The sequence below is a fragment of the Pundamilia nyererei genome, unplaced genomic scaffold (genome assembly GCF_000239375.1).
Source record: "Pundamilia nyererei isolate P.nyererei 1_Seehausen unplaced genomic scaffold, PunNye1.0 scaffold00261, whole genome shotgun sequence".
In the NCBI taxonomy this organism is placed as follows: Eukaryota; Metazoa; Chordata; class Actinopteri; order Cichliformes; family Cichlidae; genus Pundamilia; species Pundamilia nyererei.
This window is the reverse complement of record NW_005187662.1, coordinates 714,653-730,652: the sequence shown is the minus strand read 5'-3', so window position 1 is coordinate 730,652 and position 16,000 is coordinate 714,653. Positions and strand designations below refer to the sequence as shown.

Genomic DNA, 16,000 nt, shown 5'->3' with positions numbered 1-16,000 from the left:
TGTGTGTGTGTGTGTGTGTGTGTGTGTGTGTGTGTGTGTGTGTGTGTGTGTGCTGTGTACACCTGGAGGCTGCTATTGCAGGAGGGCAACCTCATTACATATCCTAACACTTCAACATTCCAAATTAGTCACGCTCACTCAAATATCCGCTTCTTCTTTTCATATTTCTGGTGTGAAGAGATATTGCCGGACCGACAAAGAGGATTCAGAATCACAGTTTTGAGACCAAAACTGTTCTGCCCTGCATCCTCAGCAAGTATCACCAATCAGTTCCCAAATGAGTGATAGTGATAATTAGGCGCATAAACTCTTCTCATACAGTATTCACGTTAATTATCCTGTTGTTGTATACCAGATTGGAGCACAGAGGAGATAATGAGATCGGAAGACAAAAGGAACTTGAGGACAGTCTGCATTTTAAACAGAGCGAGACATGACGAGGCCTAATTAGACGAGGCTGCTGGAAAGCTGGGTGAAAAACAGACGCTGTTTTGATGTGATTTTTTTCCTCCACCCATCAACAATAAACTCTCAGTGGGAATTTACTGAGCGCGAATATGGAAGGATGAACAGCAGCTACAGCCTCTGCTGACAGAAGATCAGTTGAAAATCCAACTACTTAAGAGATCATTTTTATGCGTGTGTGTTTTTCAAAAGAAGCTTCATATCCAACAAAAATCACCACCATGGGCTACATGCATGAATGGGACAGCAGTTAACTGCTAACCGTTCACAGCAGGTAGAACAGGTTACAGTAGCAAGTGGAATGTGTTTCCTCTATGCCAAACCTGTTTGTTTGTTTTTTCTTTTTCCGGGGACTTGGAGATCTCTGCTTTGGATATCTGTGCACTAGGCTCTTTCTGAGAGCCAGAAAGGCCTTCTCACACCCCTGACCTCACTGAATACTTTAACATCTGCACATAAAATTTGTCAGCGTTCGCCTTTTTTTTTTTTTTTTGCTACATATAGTTTATTTATTATTTTACAATATAAAGTTGAATCTCAGGCTTCACACGTGTGACCCGCGCGTTTACTCACCGTCTCTCCGGGGCGCCTGGCGCGCCGAAGCATCTCTGATGGCATGAGCCCACCTCTCAGCCTCCTGGAGGTTGGCGAGCGGGTCCTGGACCAGTGCGACCCGAAAGCACTGCTCCACTCTGTGCCGGGTCACTCCGGCGCTCATCCAGCGCCTCTTGAACGGGTAGAAATAGGCTGTAAAGTAAGCGCCGACGTCCGCGCTGTCCGGCCCTCTGTACGCCCGACAGCCGACACAGTCGGTCAAGTTAAAAACCACCTTAGTCCGGCCGGGTGAAGAGGAGATTCTTTGAATGGTCAGCGCGCTCTCCGTCAAGCTCACCGAGTAGCGGACCCTGTCGTTGAGCATGTCGGTGAACTCCCCGTACAGCACGCCCACGAACCCATTCCGCTGGCGGGATGGGTCCGGATCACAGGAGTCTTTCTCCATCCCGGACGGAGAGTGCGACACGTCCCGGAGGCCGGTGAGCGGATGGCGGTGCGGTGCACACTCTGATTCTACCAGCCTGCTGTGGGACCCTTTAAGCGTAATAACAGCAGCTTGCTTAGTTCAGAGTCTCTCCCTAGTGACTGGGAAGGGGAATGGCAGTGATGGAGCTGGAGGAGAGCGCAGAACGAACCGTCCCAACCGCGTCTCCTTCTCACACTTTATGAAACACTTTGCACCTTATCTGTGCAGCAGATTTTATCTAGTGACACCAAGTCTTACACAATATTTCAAAACTAGTAGGTCCATTTTAAGACACTAACTGCGTGTCATTTGACTCACAAACTCCAGACTAAAATTCAACAGGCGATGTCTCCTATTTTGTTTTATTTTATTTTTTCCTGCTTGAATGAAGTCACAGATGTTTGGATGACACACCAGAAGTAAACAGACTTGTCAGGATCCTATGCTTTGATAGTTTATTACATGAAAATTGCCCCTGCACAAGCGTATATGTGTAAAAGAAGTGTTCAAGTAAAATGAAAAAATAAGTAAACATATACTACAGTCCATAGAAATACTCTATTACAAGTAAAAGTCCAGCATTTATAACGAAAAAGTATAGCATCCAGTAAACTATTTATGACGAGTAACTCGCTCATTTAACCAGCTTTACACTGCTGGTCATCTAAATCTATAACCAAACATCATTTATTACTTTATTTCTATTAGTATTATTGATAAGAATCTGCGACAATAAATAGCAACTAAATGTTTTAAAGTTCAAAAATATAGACAATGTGATCACATGACCTCGTTTTACACAGTAACCATAAGCGGACCACAATATCACCAGCTAGTTTTTAGCTTTATTAATATTATTGTTGCTGTTATTATTATTAATAACCATGGATGGTAATTGGGTTGTTACACATTTTTAGCGAGAAACAATGAAAAAAAAAAAACCTTTTCAACCACACCCAATCACGGTCACGTGGCATGTGACGCGTACGACACATAAAAGCGTTATCACGCGAGATTTCCGGTCTTCTTCTCCAGGCCGTAGATAAGCGCGAGCAACTTTCTTGACTCTCGCCATGCAGTTCATTTTTGTTAAATTATATTCATGTATACATGTTGAGGTTGCTGCTGGTGACCCACCGTGAGCAGGTGAGACTTTGAGGAGCTTTTAATGAGACCTCAATATGTGGAAGTTTTAATTGTGCGCGTGTGCTAGCTGTTAGCTGCTCTTTAGCCGGGTGAACACGTGCAGTGAGTCCACGCAGTCGAGGACTCAGAAAGTGGTAGAATGAGCGTTTCGTTTAAGTAAGGAAACATGAATCATGTTTACTGGCACGCAGAATAGAAGCACGATAAGTTTGATTATTTACGTTTTTGACGAACCATGTTATGTTGCTTGTGTCACGTTACAGCCAATCACTGATTTAACTTCTTATACAGGTTTGGATGATGCAGAGGGATTCGTTTGTCTGCCTGCAACAGGGCGAAGTTTCATTTTCTGATTGAAGGTAAAACTGGTTAACAGTTGTATGCATTTGTGTCAGTGCAGTACACATGATGAACTTGTTATCCCTGTCCGAGAGAACAAAGCCTTGTGGAAAGCCATGGTATCTGAGCTGCTGTGTTTATTTGTGAAACCCACATGCTGCTGATGGATCCTCACTGATGACGTGTGTTTTTTGCAGATTCGTGGCTCATCTGTTCTCCTTTCCACTGAGTGCCTAAGGAAGGAACCACAGTCAGAAGGTTTGTATTGCACTGGATCTTGTGATCTCTGTTGCCACTTTTTCAGTGATGAAAACTGCTGCATAGGAAGTGCCGTCTGATGCGATAACTGACGATAGAAAGCTGTTCTGAGAATCTGCAAAGCTCTTTGCTTCCAGCTTGTGTGATCTGAGCACTCGGTCATCCACGTGTTGTTTCCTGGTACAGGTGCTGTAGCAGCAGAAGAAAGGATGAAGATTTTCTGGGCTTGAAGACAGCAGGTCCTGAGCAGGTAAATCATGCAAGAGTTGTGATTTTTAAAGTCAAGCCAGTGATGATACAAGTTATCCCTGTCTGAACTCAAGTGTGGAGTCATGGTAACCTGAGGCTTGACTGCTGATGTTTTTATAGCAAAGTTTTTCTTGAATATTGTATTGATCATGTTGTAATTTAGTGTTACGGTCTTATTTATTATATTATTTTCTAACTTGCAGATTGAGCTGCTGTGGAAGGACGGAATACCAACCTCAAGTGTGATGCCAGAGGAGACTATTAAATTCAGTATTTGTCTTTATGAAAGATGAAAACCATGTTGGATCAGAAACGTGTTTTTTAATAAAACTACGAGTTATAAAATTGAAGTATAGAAAGTAACGTGATTCCATATGTGCTGGGAGGAAAGCCCAGCATGTGTTGGTCAATCTGTGCTGAAAGATCTGTAAGATTTCTTTTTCAGATTTTCTAGAAAGAACTGCTCCTCTTGTAGGTATTCACGGTCCTGTTGGGGGCAGAAAAACAAAATCCAGTCAGTCAAAAATCTGAACACTTGAATTCTTGACAAATGATTTCAAGCATTGCTGGCCAAATAGTGATTGTATTAAAAAGCTGTGTGCACTGTGATGCCTCATGTTGACTGAGTTTCCAAAGTGCAATAAAAGCCTGTACTGGATCATAACACTTGTGTTTATCTGACGTCATTTCTTTTGGATTGTTTGCTGTGGTTCCATTGTTCCCACCAACAGTTTAGCAACAGTTACCAAAATAAAAGATATGAACAAACCTCAATGCAATGAATAACTGAAGACTTGTTATTAAAATCTTAAATGGACTGTACTGGTTTATATATTCTTTCAGTTTGTCTAGGATAAATTTAAAACTAAATGGATTAATAGGTTTCTTAAATGTGAAAATTGCTGTCTTTGCTACTGAGGCCTGTACTGTCCTGGTGACTCTAGGGTTCTATTGGTCAGATGCTCAATGCCACCCTTTCCATGTGAAACCCTGGGTTGATAACCAGCTTTGCATGACTATTTATCCCAATTGCACATGTTGGGGTAAGGGGACCCAGATAATGGAGAGATACGCTGAACTCTCCTTATAGAACAGTCCCACTTTTTTGAAGGTTTCTTAATTTTAGGTCAGTAAATTGATAAATATGGAAATAGGAAAGCATTGGGCTGGTTTTAACCTTCCAAACGTCGCTGCCCATTCTGATTTTGTTTGGCCAGAGCAGACGTTTGTGTTCAAAAGAGTGGTAAACAGACTGGTTTTCTACTCTACCTGAGCCCCAAGGGTACTTTGTCATGCTGCCTGGAGCAGTCAGGGATCAAACCAACAACCTTCCAATTAAAAGACAACCTGCTCTACCCTGCTGAGCCACAGCCACCCCAAGGAACATTAAAAATGTAAGTATAGCACGCTGCTGTACAGAAATAAACAGAGGCCATGAAGTCTATGATGTGCAATTTCTTTGGGCAGGTTTTGGGCCAATTACTCAGTCACACACATTGGCTGCTACTTCTGCACAGAGGTGAATGTGGAATTGGAGCCAGGGTGGTGGGAAGAAGATGTGTTTGGCTTCACTGAAATAGACTTCATCCAAAAACATCCACAAACAATCAGACCTGTGTCTTAATTTAGGATCAAATAAGGGTAAAAATTTCACATGTAAGGAAAAATAGAGCATGTGAGCTGCTGTTTGTCAATTCTGTTTTAGTGATATTTGACATTTGCAACTAAAAATGTGCTCACCTTTTCTGCAGTATATCTCCACAGAGCCAGATTGGCCTGAAGTGCCATAGACTGAGAGCTGGTAAATGAAACTGGAGGAGGAACATTTAGGGTTGCAGGCAGCTCTGAAACTGAGTCTGTAGGGACAGTAACAAAGGCCAATTAGAGATCACAGAAAATGTGTTACTTTAAGCTAGTAGAGAAGACCAACATTCAGCCTCACCTGTTAAAACGGGGGCAATAATTTGTGGTAGAGGTGTAAGAGGAGGGTTTTGGCCCAGCCTCTGTGTATCCTTATGCAGGTGACTTAATCGTATTTGCTCCTGTAACAACAAGTGTTAAGATAACCACCACATTTATTCATTTATGTGCTTCATAAAGTGACACACATACCTTTAAAATCCGTTGCTCCTGTTGCCTCAGGTGCTCTGTTTGGGTGTGAATATTTCTCAGTCGCGCCTCGTGCTCCGCCTCCAATCGTTTCGCCTCCTGCAACGCTCGTTCCCCCTCCTCATACTTCTCTGCCGCGAGCTGTGAAGAACACGGTGTAGGGAAAATATGAACACACGCTGGACAAAAAACATGTCCAACACACTACACACAGGGATCGGTGTAGTGTGAAATTACCTTGCTGAATGCCTCGACCTCCTGGGCTCGTGTTTTGAGTCTCAGGGCCGTGCTGCTTAGTCTTTCTTTCTCTCTGTCCAGCTCTTCTCTAAGTTCTTCCAGAGCCTCTCGCTCCCGTGCCACAGCAAGTTCCTTCTGTTTCAGCTCGGCCGTGCGAAGCTTCAAGTCAGCTTGCTCCTACAAAAGGTTTTTACATTTTTTGTGCCTTTTCACGACTTGTGTGGGCTAAAGAGCTGACCTAAAGCTCAAGCTCACCTGTGCCAGACTTATGATGGAGCCCTCCCTCTTCTCCAACAGACTGCTGACCTCACGCTCAGCCCTCTCATGCCTCTGCTTCTCCTGGGCGTGGAAGAGTGCCCACTCGGCCGCCAGCTTCCTCCTCTCATCCGCGCAGTGCTGCATCACTGACTTCTGCTCCTCCAGTAACGCGCTCTGAAAACACAGAAAAGGCCAAAGAAGCAAGTGGCGGTCAAGCTGCGCCAAGTTGGTGCAAAACACCTGTGCTGCTGCTGCAGATGTTCGTTGGCCTCACCTTGGCTCTCTCCAGCTCCTCTCGCTCCACGCTGATCTGCGTGGTGAGGACACACCGCTCTTCCTCCAGGCTTCTTTGGGTCGACTCGGCTTTGGCCTGCTCTGCTGTCATCTTCCAGCGCTCCTAAAGCACGCAAAATTAAATGGCATCTTCAGTCTTTAATGAGAAGAAGGTCAGTTTATATTATAGGTGGTATTTTAGCTGTTTTCCTCACACTTATAAAATATAGCTTAAAAATGAATAAGTAGGATGCTCTGAGCATCTTAGAGAACCTGCCAAAGGACAGAAGACCACTGTTTATGACTGTGGTTGCATGTTTTTTGTCAACATCGTACATCAAAATGAGCTTTGGGCTTTATTTCTTCAGCATTAAAAGCAGTTTTTTTGGATGTGAGGCTTCTGGCAGTTCGGAGATCAGCTCAGTGCGGTTGGGAGGCACGTCTGGTGCATACTTTCTGTCTGTGTGAGGCTCTGCAGACGCAGGACGACCATCTTCTGTCTTTTTGTTCTTCTCAGTCTGCGCAGCTACTTCTAATGTTATGATTTCAATTAAACATGAACCACGCTTTTGTTCGTTCGCCCATGTTTAGTCTTATTGGTTCATCAAGCGCTCGGCCATAATTCTACAAATTCCAAATACTTAGTTGACTCTTGATGTGAGGTAAAAATGATTCTGCAATATTTCTTAATATGCAAAGACAATGTTTAGAAATCTAAAGTATGACATTTTTCGTTGATGCACTACTGCAGCAGGTCCCGGTGTATGATCTTGGTCTGCTACTGTCATTTCTCATAATCACCTTCTCAAGCTGTCTCTGCTGCTCTTTAAGCTGAGTGTCCATCCTGGAAATAATGTCCTTCAGGTACGCTTTCTCCTCTGCCATGGCTTTCTGCTGCTGGGCCAGATGACCCTGCATTGCTAAAACGCACACACACACACGCACACACACACGCACACATACACAGAATGACATTAAGCCATCGTGTTCTCGGACAATCTGCATCTTGACCCATTTTGTACAAAGTACACACGCGTGTGTGTGTGTAAAATACTTCGAAGCTGCTCGTCTCTGTGCCGTGCCTCCTGCTCCAGGCCGTGAGCGGTGTGTTCGTGCGTGCTCTCCACCCGAGAGGAAAGCTCTCCAAGCCGTGAGGAGAACTGCTCCATCCTTTCAATCACCCCTGCCACGGACCTGGACAAAGGCGGTGGAATTAAAACTTTTTATACACGAAAAGCTTGCTACATGTATCAGCACTGGCGCTGATATCGTGCACAAAAGAAAAAAAAGCAAAAACATTAAATATGTGACTGTCAATTAGACTTTTTGGGAATTTTCTTACCTGGTCTGAGATGTTGCGCTTGTAACAGCATCGATCTCTTCTTCCTTTAGCCTCTTCAGCCTGTGGATCTGATCCTCATAGTCTCTCTTCATCTCCAAGATAGATTTTCTGAGCAGCAATGCAACAAATATACACTAAACCTTAAAGTCATCTATTTGCGATAAAAAACTAAATATTTGGAGACTTATTGAGTTATTTCACTGAGTTATCTGGATAATTTAGTTGAGTAAATCCCAAAACCCAAACCAATTTCAATAAAGCAAAGAAGGCTGGTTTTCTTTTCTTTCTTTCCTATGGTGTTGTCTTTTGAAACTACAACTTCACAGCCAGTAAATTTGTCGCTAACTGTAGAAAATTTGTTCTTGCTTTCATTTCATAGTCAACCTGCTGCCATAAAACAGGTTTTCCTACGTTTACCTCTGAAGGTCTCTGAGTCTCTCCACCTCACAGTCTCTTTCCTGCTGGGCCTGGGCCATTTTCCGCTGGTACTGAGCCTGAAGCTCTGAGCGTTCCTTCTCAGCCGCTCGCGTTACCGTTGCCAGGCGTTCCATCAGGTCTTCGCACTCATGTCGCGCTTGAGTCTCCCGCTGGGCAACCGAATCCTCGAGCAGTTTCACACGAGCTCTGAAAATACACAGAGAGACTTGGGTTACAGACACATGTATGTAGAAGACTTCCACAGTTTCATGTGCTAAACTGAATTGATAAATTGATGTGGTCTAGGAATGGACTACTTGTGTGCGTTCTCCAGGAGCTCCATATCCTGTTTGTGCCGCTGCTGCATGCTCTCCAGTATCATTTGGCTTTGGTCTCGCTCCAGCTGCAAAGTCTTGACCTGAATGATGACACGATAAACTTTAAAGATAAAAAAAAATAATAATAATAATAATACAGTAACAATGCTCCCCCCATCACACCTCACATCCTTCTTGTCACCACATGAGGACATACCTGTCCCTCCAACTGGATGACGCGGGCCTGTAAAGCTTGATAGTCTGCAGGTTGTTCTTTTTCTGTAAGGCGCCGCAGGAGTCCCGCATCAACCACACCGCCTAGGCCCAGCAACTGAGTCTGCATCAGCTTTGAAAAAAAGTAGCCAAATTAAAAACAAACCAAAGGATGAATCTGGTGATTACATCCATTAGTAGGTCTTTGGAAGTGAGGAGGTCCTTACCTGGTTTTGGAGAAGCAGCTGCTGCAGACTGTCGGCTGAAAATGATGCCTGTTCCAAAGAAGAAAGCATTAAAAATGACAACAAGAAAAACTCAGAGACTACAAACCTGTCTTTGGGTGGTATTTACTTCAAAGGGAACGGTGTTGTAGTTCCTCTGCGCTCATTTTGTTTTCTTTGTTCTTTTTAAACGTACTTAAAGAGGTTTGCACTTGTTTTTACTGCTCTACAAACTGCAGGCTTTTGTTATGTAGGCGTAGGTAATGGATAATAGGTATTGATTTGCAGTTAACTGGACATGAATAATTTGAGATTATGACGTAAAGGTCAACAGTGACTTATTTTAAATCTTTATACAGCATTTTCTATATGCTGACAATACACACTGCACTTTTAGGAATCATAGATTCTAAGTTATAAGACTTTTTCTCCATTTTTTCGTGTTCACAGACAGGCAGAAGGACAAGTACATGCAGAAGCAGTGCCAAAAACATCACCTCCTTGGTGGAGGTAAAACATATCTATTACAATTATGACAGCCTTGATGCATGAAGGTAACAGTACCTGTTGTGGGAAAGCAGCTGATGTGTTTAGCGTTGCATTTTGCTGCGGATCTGCAGGAAAAACAAAAAGAAAAAACATGAGTAACAACCACACCGAGGCGTTACATCTGATATTAAGGCACTGGAGAGAAATCTGATGGTATTTTAGTGAACTGAGTCGTTTCCCTGAGATTACCTACACCACATTGTGCCGGGCAGTGCAGCAGACAGGGGGCTGGGCAAAGGCAGTTGTTGCAAGGTTTCATTTGAAGCCTGAGTGGGCTCTGTTAGCACCTTGGATCTTGTACTGGATGGGAAGTGGTGGGGTTTGGACTGAATGCTAACAGCAGAGGCTAACAAGGGATCAGTATCGCTAGCAGAGTAAACTGAATGATAAGGCGAACTAAGAGCTGATGGATGGAGTGGGTTTGGTGGGGATGATGCTAAGGTGGAGGGGAGGTAGCACTCGCCTGTGGGTGTATACTCGTTAACTACAGAAGGAGAGTGTATGAGAAAAGGAAGACACGGTTTAGAAAAAATATGAGCTCATGACTTATTTCTATTTTAAAATGATGTGATACAAGGTAGGATTAGGTATTAGATGGCTTTTTTAAGTATACGGGAAGCAGCCTAATGATTAACATTAACTAGTATGATTGTGTGAGAGGAGTGGTCAAAAGGGTTTCTGCTGTAAATGTGCAAATTGGGCAAATTTGCTGGCAATCTGAATCAGTGACTTTAATAAGATGGAAGGATAGCTACCATGATTAGACCTTTCTTCTCTGACAGGCGTGGAATGAGCAGCAGGACCGAGGCGTCCGGGAAAAGTGTCACTACATAAAATATAAGGAACATTTTTTTTTAAAAAGGGCCAAAACGTTAACATGGATTTAATGGACTTACACAACAAACCCCTTACCTCGTTTCTTTGATTGAAGGAAGCGTGTCTTCTCTGCTTTTGGGAGTTTGTGACGTTACTTGTTTACTAAAAATGAGATCAGGTTATCAATCATTACTGAGAACATGCTCTTTCTGTCTCTGTAGCATTTCTGTTATTGTCTTCAAATTGCACCGTACCTAACACTGAAGTCAGTGAAAGACTCTTCCTGCTTGGATGGTTTTGCCTCTGTGTTTAACGCGGACAGAGCTTTCCTCCTGCTCAGTGCCCCAGCTAACCAGTCATCCTCATCATCCCCTTCTTTCCTCTGGGTCTTAGAAACCTCAGGCTTGGCCTGTTTAATGGTATTGTCAGCTGGGGCTGAGCTCTCTTCTGGTGTTTTTGCAACAGATGTGGAATGGCTACCAGTGAATGAGGGCTTTCTTTCCAGTAAAGGAGATGAGGGGCTCTTTGAAGCCTCTGCTGGATTCTTTGTCTTATCGATGCCCTCCTCTAGATAGACCGGCTCATCTTCTGTCTTGAGGCCCAGCCAGTCGGCTGAGTTGCGTTGTCGAGAAGATGTGGGAGTGGTGGGCTTTGGCTTCTTTTCTGGCGTAGATACACTCATGTCCTCAGTAGAAAATCTGGTCGTAAGAAAAAAAAGATTACTTCTGTCCTGCTGAAAGCTGTAGCCATGAAGCAAACTGTAAATAACAAAACCTGGGCACACCTGACAGACTGTCTACGAGACTGACGCCCTTCAGAAGTGGATCCCAGTGTGGGCTGATAGGATCCAAATGTGAGGTCATCATCTAAACGAGGCTCTGATAGTTGGGAAAACGATTAGCTACTTCATTTTTTTAAAATAGTATTTAATTACAGCCAAGTTAAGGACACAACTATGGTGCTCTATCACCTCTCCCAGCAGACGTCTTCTCCTGTTGCGGCTTTTCTTGAGACTGAAGCTCGTCCTTCCTCTCGCCCGTTGGTGGTCGCTCCAGAAGACGCGGTGACGTGAAACTCTCCAGAATCTCATCAATTCTGGTACGAGGTCTCTGAGGGGCGTCGGCTCTGAGAGCAACAGGGAACAGAGGTGACGCACAAAAGCAGCTAGGCTAACAAACCAGACTGAGGCTAGTTTGTAAAGTCAGAGTTTGGTTATGTTTTTAGCTGCAGCCCAAAGCAATACCACAGTAATTATTCATCATTTGAGTGCTATAAATAAGGACAACAACGAGAGTGAGAGGGGAAAAAAAAAGTGAAAACAGAGTTGTTACCTTTCCTTGGGAGACCAAAGCGGTGTTTCTTTTTTCTTGGGATTGTTTTTATTGCTGTCAAATCCGAGTGTATCCATTAGGTCATCCTTATCATCCTCAAACGTGAGCTCGCCTTTCTTTGTTGCCTTAGCTGATCAACAAAGAATAAAACACAAGCCTTCAGCATTTGGCGATTATTTAAAAAAGAAAGGAAACTAAAGAATCCTGGTAAGTTTAAGGCTTACTCGTTTCATTCTTTAGAATGGGAGATGCTGAAGGAGATGGCACAGATTTTTCAGGTTTGGAGAAGCTAGATTTCAAGTCAGGCTTTGAGTCACCTGGAAGCAAATCATCCAGGGGGTCGTCTAGATCTGCAAAAAATAAGAGTCTTTATATCATGAATAATGGATTTGGGCCCCAGAGTGTAAAAGGGCAATAAAACACTTAAATACTTACTTTATTATTATTATTTTTATCTGCTATACCAATACAATAACTTGAAACTGTACTTTGTTGAACTGGATTCATTAACTGACACATTTCCCAGTTGTGAAACATACACTTAGTGGCCACTTTGTTAGGCGCACGTTTCAATTGCTAATTAACACACATATTTAATCAGCCAATCACATGGCAGTGCATTGAGGTAGGCAGATGTTGTCAAGATGGCCTGCTGAAGTTCAAACTTTGTATCCGAATGGGAAAGAAAGCTGACTTTGAATCTAGAGTAGTTAATGCTAGAGATCAGATGAGAGCACACGGATTACTTTGAGCTGATAAGAAGGCAACACTAACTCAAATAACTTGAAAAACCCAGTTTTGCAGAAAGCATCTCTGAGTGAACCTGTCAAACCTTGAAGCACATGGGCTACAGCAGAAGACAATACTGGGTGTGATTTCGGTCAGCTAAGAACAGGAAATTGAGGCTACAGTTCACACGAACTCACAGTCAACCTGAGTAATATTTCTGATCATGTCCATTTACCATTTATTGAACAAAATACAAATATAAATAGTCTGTTGTGAAAAAAGTAAGTGTACACAAGCTAGATCAAACAGAATCTAGATCTAGTTTTTTCTTTGCAGAAATCAGTTGTTTTAGGTGTTTTGCATGTCTGTCAACAATCTCTGACGATTGCTCACTCAAAGTTTTTGAACATTGTTGAGCAAAATCTCTTTAATTGTAATATGTTCTATGCTTTAGTTCATAGTCACCGTCAAAAACAACATTTTACTTCTGACGACACCACAAACTTCAGTGGCAGAGAGAATTAAAGAGAGCAGATGAACTTGTGACATTAAGTTTGGATATATGAGCTTCATCCATAGGCACAATTTCAAATTATTATTTATACTTGCCCCTTTACATGTATAGATATAATATTGGAATAACTGAAGGGCAATTCCATCTGCTAGTTGGATCATTGTTCTTGGGTGTCAGTGTATGCAAATCTAATTCCTTCCGTATACTTCCAGATTTGTTGATTCGATTTGGAATAGCAAACATTTTACAGTGTACACCTCCACTGTTAAATACTACCCACAAGCACCCACTGATGTGACTTAACTGCAAGTACAGGACTAAACACGTATCAACCACACTAATGTACCTTTAGCGTAAGAAGTCTGAGCAACACCTTCATCCTCACCACCACTGTCTGAGTTAAAGCAACATTTTGAGAGAAACAAAGCAAAGCTGCAAGTCAACAACACATCTGCACCATGTTCATTTATACAAAGCTCAGTCAAGGAAGCGGATGTCACGACAGGGAGGGGGGAGACTCGCTTACCAGAGAAGGTGAACTTCTTATAACTCCGCGCTGAGGATAAAGGTGCAGAGTTCGGCTTCTTCCCCTCTTTGGTGGGTTCATCTGAGGGAAGTAAAGGCAGACAAAAGCCTTTTTCTGATCGCTGCTATTAATGTAAAACTTCAAAGCTGGTAATAATGTGGAGCTAATAATGAGAAAGTAATTTATGCGAGAACACTCTGCACTGAATTACCTGCTCCCTCTGGTTTTGCATTACTCTCGAGCACAGCAGAGTCTTTCTTTGGTCCTTCGCTAACAAGTGGCTTTGTTTGCGCGGGAGCCGAACTGGGCTTCTTCTTTGATGCAAAGAGGTCAGCGTCCATGTCGTCCATGTCCTGCACGAGGACAGAGAGGAAAAGTGAAACGTGCAGTGTGAACTTTATCTTTGCCGCCGCAACCTCAATTAATGACCCACCTTCATGCTCTTGAGTATGTCGCTGGGATCAGCCGCTGACACATCCGAGTCCTCGGACAAAAGAAAATATAAAAAGACAAAATAAACACAAAAGGAAAAAAAAACGGGGTGAATATGACCCAGTTTGCATATTATCCTACATACCTCAGTGTCCGCACCATCCATTTTTATCTCCTGTGCTAGCGTGCTGACAATATAATCAGTAGCAGATGAGCAGGAAAAGAAAACAGAACATGAAGAGGAGTAATAATTTACAGCTGGCACATTGCAATTCACAAATCTTCCTTCTAACTTACCTATACATAGGTCCATCGTGTGATGCTTTCGTCCTTACTGGCTGCTCTAGTTGGAAAATTAATTCAAGAAAATATTATGACACACTTTAACATAAAGATAGACACTAATTCTGATAAAACAGCACAACTGCGCTCACTTACTGTCATCATCAAGCAAGCTGTCAAGCAAATCATCCCTGAATGAACCTTAGAAAAGCAACAGAGGTATACAGTCAACTTCAGCAAGGTGCAGGAGAGGCATACTACTGCTGCTGCCTATATCTGTATTTGTCGTGGTACGACATCTCATGATCCAATGATTTTGGATCAGCAGGACAGACACACACTGGGTTATATTTTAATGTAGAAATAGGCTTTTATCATTTTACAGTCAATGTTTTGCTGAGGTACAATCACGAGGGACAAGGATGTAATTGTGTGCCAGATACAACATACTTTAATATAAAGTGGACCAGACCAGTGAAACTCCCCTAACTGCCACTGTACAAAAGTTTAACTTTTCTGCCATTTAATTGTCTATATATTACTTAATTACTTTGGTGTAGTATGAATGACCATGGGAGAGGTCTTTATCAAGCTGTAAATCAGTTACGGTAAAAGTCTAATTTTATGCCGTGCTTTAGATTGTTCAAAGCCACCCAGCGGGTCAGTGTTGTACCAAAAGAGATTCATCATTTTTAAACTCTTGTAAATGACTTGTTGTCTGTCAAACATATCTTTCATGATTGCTATCAAGTCGTTTGGAGCCACAAACAACATTCCTGTCACAAGGTAGAAGCTGCAATCAGTTTTGGGCAAACTAATTTATATAGAAGCCTTTATTTATCCAGCTAAGTCTCACTGACATTAAAAGTGTCTTTTTAAAGAGTAATCTGGCCAAGAAAGGAGCAGAAATTGCAACAAATACAAAATAATAGTTATATAAAGACACTGTGTTTTTATTTATTTTATATACATAACCCCTTAATAAATCATGTTAGCTACACTCAATATAAGCAAATACATTACACATTAAAACAAATACACAGAAACATCGGAAATCACTACTTGGTACAAGACCGTTTAAACTTTTTTGTCGAATTGATTCTGGGCCCCAGGCCTTATTTTTGATACTCCTGAAAGTTTATTAAAAAAAAAAAAAAAAAAAAAAAAAAGAAGGAAAGTTAGTAGGATTCAAATAGCACAAGTTTAACTTACTTTTCGAGGCTTTCCCCTTCGGCTTTGTAGCCTGAAAATAGCAGTGAAAATAAGTTTATTAATTTAGCAGATAATCATGAAAAAAGTGAATGATAATGAAATGATCCTCGAAGATTATGAAACCCCGTTACATCGTCAATGAATAAATACAAAAAAAATGTCGAGGGAGAGCACAGTTTGACTTACCATGTTCAATCTGTGCTGGTGGGTTTACAGTGTAAGGGTAGTCATCAAGCTAACAGTGCAACAGAACCGAGCAGAATACATTTTTACTGCCATTTTTTTTATTTATTTATCATTTCATCGTCACTGTTAGCAGCTCTGGGTTTAAGAGCAGCATAAAATGAATACACATAGCGCCTCCTGTCTCTATTGGCAACCGCTCAGCTACTCTAGCTAGCATTTGTCAAGAACATAACACGACTGGAGCCTTTCGTCTTAATTACTGTGGTTTAAATAGTCACGTATTCATACAGCTCGTTGTGTTTAGCGTTTAGCATCTTAAAGTTGGCCAGCAGACTAACGGTAAAAAAAACAAAAACAAATCGCACCGCCCCCACACAACCCATTTCCACAGAAGGTTGCACCTTAGCTACACTGCAAACAAAAGCTAACTAGTGTTCCAGCGCTAGGCTTGTGATTAGCATTAAATGTAGCTACATACAAAATAAGCAGTAAACCACCAGCTTCGGTGTTTGGGCCACTCAGTGCTGGAGTAGCGGGTGCCACAACCGTGCCGAC

At 42.3% G+C, this 16,000-nt stretch overlaps 2 protein-coding genes and 1 long non-coding RNA gene across 7 annotated transcripts in view; 1 reads left to right on the top strand and 2 right to left on the bottom strand.

The window, feature by feature from the left end:
- The window catches only part of sphk1 (sphingosine kinase 1), a 16,019-nt gene extending 14,470 nt beyond the window's left edge, over positions 1-1,549 (bottom strand). Inside the window, exon 1 of the mRNA XM_005750104.2 lies at positions 1,039-1,549. Within this exon, the coding sequence (XP_005750161.1) occupies positions 1,039-1,465 (427 nt within the window). The 5' untranslated portion in view covers positions 1,466-1,549. The remainder of the gene's footprint in view (positions 1-1,038) is intronic.
- Positions 1,550-2,488: 939 nt separating this feature from the next.
- Positions 2,489-3,876, top strand: LOC102193736 (uncharacterized). 2 transcript variants are annotated; one of them, XR_312191.2, is made up of 5 exons: positions 2,489-2,632; positions 2,924-2,991; positions 3,169-3,229; positions 3,416-3,479; positions 3,682-3,872. It is a non-coding gene; the product is annotated as an uncharacterized LOC102193736 (long non-coding RNA). The 2 variants fall into 2 exon arrangements; XR_312192.2 differs by lacking the exon at positions 2,489-2,632 and adding an exon at positions 2,676-2,788 and having other exon boundaries at positions 3,682-3,876.
- fbf1 (Fas binding factor 1) lies at positions 3,780-15,994 on the bottom strand. Of its 4 annotated transcripts, XM_005750100.1 has the most exons (33): positions 15,924-15,994; positions 15,446-15,494; positions 15,260-15,290; positions 14,204-14,248; positions 14,063-14,108; positions 13,911-13,953; positions 13,767-13,817; positions 13,545-13,686; positions 13,334-13,414; positions 13,154-13,201; positions 11,789-11,914; positions 11,565-11,694; positions 11,204-11,358; positions 11,018-11,111; positions 10,488-10,931; positions 10,330-10,395; positions 10,173-10,243; positions 9,611-9,901; positions 9,433-9,482; positions 8,872-8,919; positions 8,649-8,777; positions 8,432-8,532; positions 8,115-8,321; positions 7,698-7,805; positions 7,410-7,549; positions 7,157-7,275; positions 6,357-6,479; positions 6,080-6,256; positions 5,825-6,001; positions 5,591-5,728; positions 5,421-5,520; positions 5,219-5,334; positions 3,780-3,965 (listed from the first exon to the last, which is right to left on the bottom strand). In XM_005750100.1, the coding sequence occupies exons 2-33, from the start codon at positions 15,446-15,448 to the stop codon at positions 3,885-3,887; spliced, it is 3,681 nt and encodes a 1,226-aa protein (XP_005750157.1). In that variant the 5' UTR covers positions 15,449-15,494; positions 15,924-15,994; the 3' UTR covers positions 3,780-3,884. The 4 variants fall into 4 exon arrangements, with proteins under 4 accessions (XP_005750157.1, XP_005750160.1, XP_005750158.1 ...); XM_005750103.1 differs by lacking the exon at positions 9,611-9,901 and having other exon boundaries at positions 15,446-15,994; XM_005750101.1 differs by lacking the exon at positions 13,154-13,201 and having other exon boundaries at positions 15,446-15,994.
- Positions 15,995-16,000: the final 6 nt, after the last annotated feature.

Excerpts from the sequence above, each read along its gene's own strand:
- fbf1 (XM_005750100.1), bottom strand. Across the intron at positions 14,249-15,259 it reads GAAGGGGAAAGCCTCGAAAA|GTTCATTCAGGGATGATTTG; the intron begins GTAAGTTAAACT and ends TGCTTTTCTAAG. Across the intron at positions 13,818-13,910 it reads TGGATGGTGCGGACACTGAG|GACTCGGATGTGTCAGCGGC; the intron begins GTATGTAGGATA and ends CTTTTGTCCGAG.